The sequence below is a fragment of the Tachypleus tridentatus genome, chromosome 7 (genome assembly GCF_004210375.1).
Source record: "Tachypleus tridentatus isolate NWPU-2018 chromosome 7, ASM421037v1, whole genome shotgun sequence".
NCBI classification, from domain to species: domain Eukaryota; kingdom Metazoa; phylum Arthropoda; class Merostomata; order Xiphosura; family Limulidae; genus Tachypleus; species Tachypleus tridentatus.
In genome coordinates, this window is record NC_134831.1 from 185,674,465 (window position 1) to 185,687,148 (window position 12,684).

Below are 12,684 nucleotides of genomic sequence, written 5' to 3' on the forward strand. Positions count from 1 at the left end.
GGAATAAGAAAAAGTAAACATTTTGTTACATAGTGTAATGTAGCCATTCTGTATGTAAAGCTTACAAAATATAGCTTTAGAAAGTTCACAAATTGTCTTACCAAAATTTATGGTATGGATTCGACCACCAGGATGATCTTGTGCCTCTAAAACCAGGACACTACTGCAACCTCTTTCAATTAATCTCTGAGCAGCTGCTAGACCTGAAATACCTGCTCCAACTATCACTACTGTCCAGTGCTTTGATGTTATGTGATTTTCTTTAAAAAATATTTGAGGGAGTTCATTTTTGGGTCCGAATGAAGCATGAGTTATATTATCACTTTCACTTCCGGCACTAACAACATCTGTCATGTTCATCCTAAAAATACAGATATGCATGTAACTATAAAACAATTATATATCATATACTTGTTGACATTGTTATCCCAGTACTTAATTAAAAGATAGTTACGTTGCAAACCAGTGTACCTCTGGTTAAAAATCAAAACAATCTTGAACTAAATATTTATCCACTATACATTATTACTTAAATGTATCTAAAGCAATAAGTAATTCAATGTTAATATATAACAAATATTGGCAGTAAATCCTTTTTGTGTGTGTGTGAATACCAATAAGTATTATTAAACCAGACCTGTCACATCTCAGAAATTCAGCCTTAGTCTTGTGTTTTCACTCAGCTAGAGAGATATTTCAAGTACTTTTCCTAACATCATAAAACGTTCTATCTTATAAAACAGAAATGCATAAAATTCACTCTTGAGAGCCTTTAAAATCAAACTTTTTCCTAAGAGGGAAACTCCAGACCCTGCACAAAAACAAGCTACTATAAACAGGGTCTCATTACTTCAATTTTCTCAAGCTTAAGAGATCTGTATCTGTTAAATAATTTAAAAAATATTGAAATCTGCAACCATTAACTTATTTCTTGAAAATCTTAATTTGTTTAGATGATAATTTATTCACAAGCTTAATAAGTTGTATTATAGGCTAAAGAAACTGTTTTATGACATAAACATAATCTATACACTAATTACTTGTCACTTCTCATTTCAAAGATAAATTCAGTTACTTTAGTGAAAAGGTTGTGATAAAATGAATCCAGACATCAGACATTTAGGTACCACTTGTTTATTATAAAATAAACAATAATTACAACAGATGTCTTTCATGCACAACATTATATAAATATAAGCATATAAAAGAACCTTAAATATCAAGGCCTAATACATTGCCAGTATAATTTACTTTACTATATGATAACATATAAAATTGTATACATCTAGACCCACAATATTACCAGTTTAAATTTTTCCATTATACAACCTGTATATATCTAGTCTTATTACAGTTAAATTTACTCCATTATATGTATTTTAATTATTTGCAAAGTTTTAATACCCCTCACATTATTATATGTCTAAATGTCTTACTTTCCCATCTTTAAAATGTCTGTTTGATGTTTAGGTGTTTTGGTTACCAATAAAATAGCATATATATTTAATTATAGCATTAGGCTTAACAGAACTGTCAATAAGCAACTTGTATTTAATATTATTTATCACCAGCAATTAAGGGTAGTGTGTTAGGTGTGACATGTGCAAGGAGTTGGCTTTATTTGGTATTATGATATTAAAGAAAGTAGTAAGTTGTACAATTTGCTTTAGAATTTGTAGGTTGCCCTAAAGAGGGTAAAGGATAGGGATAAAGAGAATGGTAAACTACAGGATATATTAGCAGGATTTAAAGAGGAAATTAAGCTTTCATAGTGGTTAATAATGGCTTTAATGTAATTAAAAACTACTAATAGGGCTAGAAATAATGGATTAATTACAATAAGTTTTGTTAAGTAACAGTTTTCAGCCTTTAGCTTGTGAAAATGTTGAACTTGAGAGGAAAAGATAACAAAATAGACAAATAAGAATGAAAAAGAGGTTATTGTTATAGAAGATTCTTTACATGTATAGGATAGTTTGTGGGTTAAATAGGGAGCAAAAAAACTAGAAACAAAAGTAGTTTAAATGGTAAGTTAAACTATTATTATTGTAATGAGAAAAATATAGAACATAAAATGATGAGCTCAAAACAATGGCTAAAATAAAGACTTTTGATATAATGGGAACGGCTGAAATGTAGACAATTTTTATGATAGGAATCACTTTGAAATACAGGATGTCCATAAATTATTCACCCCATTATAAGCATTTATAAATTCTCTATTAAATGAGCTATCTTAAAACAGTTTACAGCAATTAATGACACAACTCAAGAAATGTCTGTTTTAATTAAGTAAACTTCTATGTGAGCCTCACTGGTAGCACACACAACATCAAGGTGGTAGATGATTTCATTCCAAACATAAGAAGCATGTCTCGTGTATTGGAAGGCAATGTCTCTTCAATCTGGAGTCTTAATGCTGTGATGTTAGTAACCTTCTTTGCACACACTCTGTCCTTTATGTAGCTCCATAAAAAAAAAAAAATCCAGAGGTGTAATATCCAGGTAATTAAGCAGCCATGGAATAGATCCACTTCACCCAATCCAACAAGAAAAGAATTTTTAATTGAGGAACCTGCACACATCTAATCCCCACTGTGGCAGTGCCAAATCTTGCTGAAAGAACATGTGGGGCTGTATATCCTCAATCTGAGGTGCAGCATATGCTTCAAGCATATCTAGGTAATTTGTAGCCTTAACAGTGTTCTCATGAAAGAAAAATAGTCCAATCACATGATTATGTGAGACAGCACACCAAACATTTATCTTTGGATTGTCATGAAATAAAGAAAAAATTTCTTGAGTTGTGTTATTAATAACTGCAAACCAATTTAAGATAGCTCCTATAACAAAGAATTTATGAAGGCCTATAATGGGGTAAATAATTTATGGGCACTCTGTACAAGTTTATAGGTTGTTTAATAGTGACAGAATACTAAAAAATGGGAGAGAGGAGTGGTTTTATATGTGAAATGTGAGTTACAGCTTATTCAAGTTGAGAATATCAAAGCTAATAACAATGAAGTTGAATCTATCTAGGTTTCCGTTATAAGGGGAAGAGGCTTTATTTGTAATTTGTTACAGCTCACCAGATGAAATTAATGAGAAACTACACTCTGAGATAACAAATTTATGTTCATGAGATTACAATTAAAGGGGATTTTAAGTACACGGATTGGGAAATGCTAGAGTCAAATTATGAATGAACATTTGTTTTTTTTAGAAAATGCTCAGGATGGTTTTCTTCAACTTATTATGGAGCACATTAAAAATGTTAACTTATAATAAAGAAATGATTGATAGGATAGAAACAGAAGAACATCTGGGTCCAAATGATCATTGCTCAATGTATTTTATGGATTTTTTTTCCGTTATAGAATAAGATATAATGAGATTTTGGTTCCAGATTTTGAAGGGATGAGACAAGAATTATCTGATGTCAACTAAGAAACTGAATTAAATGGAAATACTAATAAAATATGGAAAAATAAGTTCTTAAACATTCAAGGTAAGCATGTTTCTTATAGACAAAAAATATAAACAAAAGAGATCAGCTCATAAAGGTATACAGGATAAATTTAAAGAAAAGCATTATAAACATATGAAGTTTAAATTAACAGCAATGATGGGAAATTTGAAGGACTATAGAAGAACAACAGAACTGGTTAATGGAAAATTAAAAAATTACAATTAAAAACTTTGGTTGCAAATGTGAAAATTAACAGTAAGAATTTTTTCAAATACATTTAAAGTGAGCAAAAATGTTAGGATGGAAGTAAGGCATCTGAGGGATTATACAGAAAGGCTGACATATGATTATGGTGAGGTGATTGGGCTTGTAAACTATACTTTTCAATTTCACTAATGAATGATTAAGCAATATTCCTTATCCTAGATGGAAACAATATTGAATAAAATAAGATTGATACTGAGCTAGTTTAAAAATAAAACTGGGAAATTTAAGAATGATAAAGCTTCTAGTCCAGATAATATTTACACATGAGTTTTGAAGGAAGTCAAAGATGGGATATGTGAGCCACTTGCTACTATTTTTGTGAGTCCTTGAACAGTAAACAGATACCATTTTAGAGTGCACCATCACATATACAGCTCATATGCACAAACGTACACGTATACCATATTATGGTGCACACCCACACTGATGTCACACGTACAAGATATTGACATGAATGAATAACGCATAAGATTATGTCACTTTGTATGAGAAAATGCATGAACAAGTGGAAAAATATTTTAAAAAAACTGAAAGTACAGGAATAAAATGAGGAAACAAGGTAAAAATGGGCATGGTGTAATAAAGCTTCCTCTGTACAACCACACAAAGTCCACACCAACTTCATTTTTCTGTGTTCATGATATTATACAATTTATGGATGCATATAAAAGTGCCAATGATTCTTCTGTTTTTGTACAGACTGTAACAATTCCATTACACTGATACACAGAAATCTCTTAGGATTTTTATTTTTGTATTTTAATTTGCAAGTATAGCTATTACATGAAATCCTGTTGTCTTCTCATGCAGTTTCCAAAAAAAAAAGTTTAAAAAACAAAAAAATGTACATGAATTCTACTTGTGTAATATAAACAGACCTTACAGTACATGTATTGTCTCCAATAACTTGGTTCACAGAAACCTCTAATCATTAAGTAATAAGTATAACTAAGTTTGATAACCTCAGCCCACCCAAATTATTGTATACAGGACATAAAGAATAAATAGGCATGGACTAAATGTTGGACATGTGTCTTGTGATGTGACACAGAAGAAAGTTTATCACATCATGCTTATTCTTACCTTGTTTCCTCACTTTTATTGGTGAATCACCCCTAAACATTAACTTTTTGAAATATTTTTTTCTACTTCTGAAGACAGAGTATTAAAAAAGTGGGCAAGCAATGGCACTCCATATAAAATGTGAGTTAAATCCTGTTGACATTGAGGTTATCAAAGATACTAGCAAGAAGATTAAATTTTTATTAGTGGATATATGTGGAAAAACTTTTATTTGGAACTTTTACAGACCACCACATGAAATTGATGAGAAACTCTACAGTGAAATAAGATTTCAGCTGTTAAAAAAATCACAGTTAGGAGAGATTTCAATTTCAGGCACACTGATTAGAAAGTGTTAAGATAGACAACTTTCAAAAACCATTCACAATATTTTGTCACCAACTGGTCAGATAATCTACAATAAACAATACAATTTTAGATTTATTTTTCAACTTCTAAAAAAAATGCTCAATCAAGTTTGATATTTTACAGCATTTGAGCTCAAGAATAATGACATTTTTGTTACTATTATAAAAAAAAACAAATTTTGAATGGATGCAACAAGAACTAGAAGAGCTCTCAGAAAAGCATATACCTCCACCACTTCTTTGGTCATATTTGGCCCTCAAAAAAACAAAACAAAAATGTGTCTGTATGTCCATTATTATGAACAGCCACAGATCATTTTTGGCATGACAATGAGTTATAAATATGCTAAGTATATCTGCAAAGTATATCTCTGAGTAACAGAGCAAAAATAGTCTGAAAATAGTGATTGTTTAAAATTTTGTGACCTTTGACTTTGAACCTCCAAAAACTAATCATTTCTAAGTTGGGTGATAATCCAAATCTATACCAACTTTCATCCAAAATCATTCAGCCATTTTTAACTTCTTTTAAATTATGCTAACAAACAAAAAGACATACAGAGTTGAACATAACCTTTTTCAAATGGGCAGCTGAATTAAATGGGGATACTGGTCAAGTGTAGAAAATTTCTAAAAATATATATTTTTTGCATATTCAAAATAAACATCTTAATAAAAAAAATAAAATTAAGAAAACGTTTGCTAAAGGTTAAAGACCAGATAGGTTTACACAAAGTATGATGAATAAAATGAAAGCATAATAAATTAATTGCTTTAACTAGACTTATCAAATGGAAAGGATTAAATATCTTATAAACAGAGGAAAGTAAAATGCTGGGGTAGCAGTAGGGGCTTTCAGAGACAATAACGGAAGGTTAATTTCTGACTAATTATTCAGTTTCAACTAAAATAAATTAAAGAAATATTCCACATCCTGAAAATTGCTAGATTATTGTTACTGTGTTAATTAAAGCATCTTTTATCTTTTTTATATACCTTATCCAGATTACGAAGTTCGCTTTATAAATTTATTTAGAAGATATATGATGATTACAATACTCGTGTCGGCCTCTTTCGATAATTTATAATCACCATCTAATATAATTTAAAATTGAAACTTTGAGTAAATTGATATCTCTAAAAATAATAATAAAATGAAGTACACGTAATAACATGTACGTCTCCGAAAATGCTGAAAAACGTATACTCACTGTATATTATAAAAACCATCAGTAGCCTTAACCTAAAGTCTGTTATGAAAAAACAAAATTTACTGTCAAAAGTCTGTAACTGTTTGGCGTTAGGAAACATGCTGCTCAAATACGGGCAAACAAATAACACACATTAAAAGTTAATGAAAAAACAGAACACGAACGTGATAATAGGAAGTATTTACTAAACGCTTCGGATTTCTCACAATTCTATCATCAGTAGTTTGAAGGTACAGAACAGGCCCGCCATGGCCAGGTGGTTAAGTAAATTAGGGACGGATAGCGCAGATAGCCCTCGTTAGAGGCATTGGATTTATATATATCCCTGCCACCAAGTGGCCCTGGTAAAGGTTCGTCAAGATGGGTAATTCTGGGTAGGTATTTGGGTTAACTTATTATTTCGTTCCCCGAAGGGGGAACGAAAAATAACCCGGGGCGGTCAGAAACTATTGTTTCTCTTCACCCCACAAAAGGCAAGAGTAAATTAGTCACCTGATCTTGAAAGAAGTTAAATGAACTAGAGTGGCACATTGATTGTTAATCTAGATTCTAGAGTGATAGTCTCAAATGACCTTGTGGAGTTGACAGTTTTATGTATCTATTTGAGGAGCGTCGGAAATAGCTGCGAATCGGGCCGACGATCCGGAGAGAAAGCGAAAAATGCGGGGAGAGGTTCAGCAGACCATTCACAAGCGTCCGAAGAATTACGTGGCGTAAATGAGGACGAAGTGAAAGGAGCAGAGATGCAAACACAGTATGTCGAAATAATTAAGACACATAACGTTGATTAACTAGAATTTAAACGCTTACAATTTAGGTACTAAATGGACGGACCTCTTTTCAGGGCTGGGATCTATAGATCCTATGAAACGGAACTTTTGCTGTGGGGAAACGAAAGTACCCCGAGAAAACCCACTTTCACGACCAGGGCGCCGAATAAAAGGCCCTGACCGTTCCCGGAAGAAGAGCTGTAAGGAAAAAAAACAATACGGTAACAATAACAAAGAGATGTGCAAATGATAATAATAAACATAAACTGTAACTAGGGTGGAATTTAAACAAAGAAGACGAATATTAGAAAGGACATGACGGATATTCAGGGACGCATCGGTGTGGTTCCAACTTAGGCGGAGGAGGAGTTTCGGTGAAATTTTTCCAAGACGAAAAGAGTATGTTTCTCCTGAGTAAAAATAGGCGATGGAGAACGGCGTCGGGATCCATGGGTGTCTTGGCTGAAGGAGTAGGCTGGGCTTCTTCCTGTAGTAAGTTGCTGGACGCTCTCGTGAGTCGCATGTTTCCTGGAGTCTGGGTTATGATGTTAATTTCAGTATTCCACGGTTTGCAAAAGTATGAAAGATCTACAGGCGTTGACGGCTGGAGGAGAATACCCCCTCGACGAAGAATCCGTGTTCTGGATGGGTCTATGGAAGCACCAGGCTTGGCCTGGGCGATAAAAGTAGCTATTTGTAGATGCGATAGGTGTGGTAGTAGACCGTCGACGATTACCGGCGGGACAGGCAACGAGATTGGCGCAGTGGGTCCGGGCAATGAGAACGTCATGCTGGCAAGGCACAGGGAGAACATACATCTTACTTGCTCGGCCTCAAGGTTGAATAACCACATTCGTCAAGATCCTGTCGTCTTGCTTCTTTTATTTACAACTCTGTCGACATCATCTTTGAAGTCACCACCTCCATCACTTTTGGCCTTGGTATACCAATATTTTTCGCACCAAACATGCCCGTCCTTTCAGCCGTGGTGGAATTATAATGTTCGGCCAATCCCACTATTCGTTGGTAAAAGAGTAGCGCAAGATTTTGCGGCGAGTGTTGATGACTAGCTGCCTTCCATCTAGTCTTATACTGTTAAATTAGGGACGGCTTAGATAGCCCTCGTGTAGCTTTGCTCAAAATTCAAAAAGAAAACAAGGAGGTGCAAAATACACAAACAATATGTGTAATTACAACAACAATAAGAGCAACAATTTGAATAAACAAGTACAAGTCAAGGAAACGAAAGCGTGACATAAATAAAATAGTTAAGTTTAAATCCAGTGAAGATTGTGTTATTTAGCTACTTTTATGCAATTTTTGTCATGCCGCTTAGCAAACGCATATATGTAAACTTCCAAACATAATAATGTTTCTTTAATTTTATTTAAACTGTACTCTTAGCTTCAAGGTGTTTTTTTTTTTTAATTTTGCACAAAGCTACTCGAGGGCTATCTGCGCTAGTCGTCCCTAATTTAGCATTGTAAGACTAGAGGGAAGGCAGCTAGTCATCACCACCCACCGCCAACTCTTGGGCTACTCTTTTACCAACGAATAGTGGGATTGACCGTCACATTATAACGCCCCCACGGGTGAAAGGGCGAGCATGTTTGGCGCGACGGCGATGCGAACCCGCGACCCTCAGATTATGAGTCGCACGCCTTAACACGCTTGGCCATGCCGGGCCGCTTCAAGGTGAAATGGAGCATATTAAACAACTATTTTCTGTAGTTTAATTGTTTTTATCAACTATGAACTACGCACCTACTCTGAGATCCGATCATAATAAGCCCCCAGTGGCTCAGCGGCATGTCTGCAGACTTACAACACTAAAAACCGGGTTTCGATACCCGTGGTGGGTAGAGCACAGATAGCTCATTGTGTAGCTTTGAGCTTAATTCAAAACAACAACCGGTCGGAATAAAGAACATTCATGTAATGAATTTGTAACATATTCATATAATACTTATTGGAAAAAAAAATCATTTAAATTAATGACTTTTATAGTACAGAAAAGCCTGTGTATTTCAGTATACAGAAAAGCCAGTGTATCTTAGTATACAGAAAAGCCATTGTATTTTAGTATACAGAAAAGCCTGTGTATTTTGGTTACAATATTTTACGACAACGGAATTTACTTCATCTCGCTTAGCAACAGAAGTATAATCTCATAGATTGTTAGTCTGTGTACAAAAAATATAAAATGAAATGTACAGATGACAAAAGTGGAAAATACTTGTTGCTTTCTTAATTTACAGTTTCTTTTAATTAGAAAGGTTTATATTTTGTTAAACACCTTGGTGATGTAACAGAAAATAGGATGATTTAGAAATGATTTAAATTTAAAATTGAATCGATATTTTAACTTTCACATGGCACTATGCAAGGTGATACAACACTACGTCTTTACTTAAACTTATGCACCCTAGTGGCACAGCGGCATGTCTGCGGACTTACAACGCTAGAATCCGAGTTTCGATACCCGTGGTGGGTTCTATTCTAAACAAATAGAATTAAGCACAAAGCTACACAATGGGCTATCTGTGCTCTGTCTACCACGGGTATCGAAACCTGGTTTTTATTGGCGTGAGTCCGCAGACAAACTGCTGTGCCTCTAGGGGGCCAACAACAACTTAAGCTTATTATACCAACATTCAGTACACTTATAAACCCCTCCCCCTTTCATGGCCCCCTTGCTCTCCCATCACTAAACTCATAATAGACAGACAGTAACTGAGCTATTCTATATGGATAAACGTACTTTGGCTTTTACGAATTCCCCTATTTTGAGAAATCATGCGCTGAGTTCATTTCAGTTCAGTTTATCTTGGTAATAGTTTTGGTTTTATGACACAAGCCCATTTCTGGGCTTGCGAGATAACAAAAGGCGCTAACAAACGTTCTTTTCTCTTCAGCTCCGTTTGCAGTAGTAAAATTTGGTCGTAAAGGAGTGCAGGTTGATACCTTAACCTAACAATGTGATGGGCCCGGCATGGCCAAGCGTGTTAAACGAGGCGTGCGACTCGTAATCTGAGGATCGTGGGTTCACATCCCCTTCGCGCCAAACATGCTCGCCCTTTCAGCCGTGGGGGCGTTATAATGTGACGGTCAATTCCACTATTCGTTGGTAAAAGAGTAGCCCAAGAGTTGGCGGTGGGTGGTGATGACTAGGTGCCTTCCCTCTAGTCTTACGCTGCTAAATTAAGGACGCTTAGCACAGATAGCCCTCGAGAAGCTTTGTATGAAATTTAAAAAAAACAAAAAAACAATGTGATGACATTGTGCGGGAAATGCGAGAGGTCTTTAAAATAGAGATTCATCTTTAAAAACGTCGAAAATATTGTGTCGTTGAAGATAGGCAGGCTTGAGTACGGATGTTAAGTCAGCAGTATGCCTGTTAATAATAGTACTTAAAAACAACAAAAAAACACGCATATATGTATATATAAGTGTAAGAAAAAGAAGAAAAGAGACCTTTATTAAAATAGCAAGGGAGAGAACTCTACTTTCAGGGAGTGGGGCCAAGGGATCTATAAATCTAATGGCAAAAATTTGTTTCTGGGGGAAATCCGAGCGCTCGGAGAAAATCACTTTCACTGGAGAGTCGCCGTGACTATGTGTTAGATACAGTGGTACCTCGGTTCTCGAACGACTCCTCTCTCGAACAATTCTGTTTTCGAACATATTGTTTGAGAAAAAAATGTCTCGGTTGTCGAACATAAACTCGAATAACTTTACCTGGAATTGAGTGCTTCAGCTTGCTAATATGCATAAATAAAATCCTGTCACTAAGAAACACATGATCTGCTATTGTCACCTTTAGGTAACCGTGATCGTAAACTGCACCATAAATGTTTACAGGTCTTATGCCAGAAAATACAGCAAAATTGGTCATGGCGCTTACGAACTCAGCTTGACGGGGTTTTCTTTACTTGGTTGGAATGGGTTAAAGATTATATTTACGTTAGTCATCTTGCTCAGATGGAATTTAACAGACTTAACTGAGAAGCATCGGATTTAATGTACACCAAGTAGGAGGAAGTAATGTTATTCTTTGCTATGAGTACAAACTTCATAAATCTAAAATTCCATTAAGTTTTAAAATAATAAATGAGTATTGATGATGTTTCTTTGATATGTGTTTATTCATCGAGTACACATGTACAAAAAAAAAAAACAAGTGTGACATAACAATACTTCCTGTTCCTGTCATGAATAATATTCTTGAGTTATTCCTAACTACAGGTGGCAGCACTTATCTCAATATTCTTAACACTCCCACTTAATTTTAAGTTTTACACAAACTTACAATTACTTTCAATAATCTTACACTTATTCTAAATGTTTTACAATTACTTTCAACGTTATTATAATCGTCACTTTATCTGGTTCATTTATCCATTGGTGCCAGTCCAACATTATCTCTGAACCTTTCAAATGCATTTCTAGGAAGTGGTTTTGTAAGAATGTCAGCAGTCATACTGTTTGTGGGACAATATTCAAGTGTTACTGATCCGTTCTGCACACATTGGCAAATGAAGTGGTAACGAATATCAATATGTTTTGTTCTTGCATGACCCACTGGATTCTGTGCCATTGCGATTGTTCCTTGGTTATCTTCCATGATACGAACAGGGTCATCAACTTTGGAACCAATTTCTTGCAGTACTCTTCTCAAACATACTATTTCTTGTGCTGCAAGACTCGAGGCTATATACTCTGCCTATGAGGTGGGCAGAGCCACCGTGGATTGCTTTTTGCTAATCCAACTTACAGCTGCCCCTGCTTGAATGAAGATATTTCCTGATGTGGACTTCCTATCATCCAGGTCTCCAGCAAAATCTGCATCTGAGTAACCAGTAATGACGTCTCCTAATACCTTTTCAAACTTAAGACTAAGATCATCTGTTCCTTTCAAGTAACGTAGGATTCTCTTTGCTGCTGTCAAATGTGCTGTGTTGGGCTGAGCACAATATTTCGATACTACTCCCACTGCATATACAATATCTGGTCTTGTTCCCATTGCAGCATACAGAAGGCTGCCTACCAACGACTGGTACAAACTGTGGTCAACCTGAGTGCTAACACCATCATCCTTTTGCAGTTTCACGTTTACATCTGATGGAGTTGCAACTGCCTTACACTCAGTCATTCCAAATTTCACCGGCATAGTTTGGATATACTGTCTTTAATTTAACCATACACAGCCATTCTTTTCATCCTGAACAACACTGCATCCAAGAAATGTAATGGAGCTTTCCAAGGTCTTTCATGCGGAATTTTTCCTTCAGTGCTTCCTTTATAGTGATTATTTCATAATCACTATCAGCAACCAAAATAATATCATCCACATATACTGCAACTATTGCTAGATTTTCACCCTTCCGTATGTAAACACAATGATCTGCTGAACTCTGAACAAATTCCAGTTCCATCATCTGTTCATGAAATGATTTGTTCCAACAGCGTGGTGACTGTTTCAATCCATACAGTAATTTTTTTCAGTTTACACACAAGGTTTTCCTTCCCTGGAACAG

At 35.1% G+C, this 12,684-nt stretch overlaps 1 protein-coding gene and 1 pseudogene across 1 annotated transcript in view; both read right to left on the reverse strand.

Annotated features, from left to right (window-relative positions):
* The window catches only part of LOC143257889 (spermine oxidase-like), a 71,654-nt gene extending 64,357 nt beyond the window's left edge, over positions 1–7,297 (reverse strand). The window contains exons 1-2 of the mRNA XM_076516914.1: positions 7,188–7,297; positions 102–361 (exon numbers count right to left, since the gene is read on the reverse strand). Coding sequence (XP_076373029.1) covers positions 102–360 — 259 coding nt within the window. The 5' untranslated portion in view covers position 361; positions 7,188–7,297. The remainder of the gene's footprint in view (positions 1–101; positions 362–7,187) is intronic.
* Positions 7,298–11,870: 4,573 nt separating this feature from the next.
* Positions 11,871–12,317, reverse strand: LOC143257890 (uncharacterized; annotated as a pseudogene).
* Between the last annotated feature and the right edge of the window lie 367 nt (positions 12,318–12,684).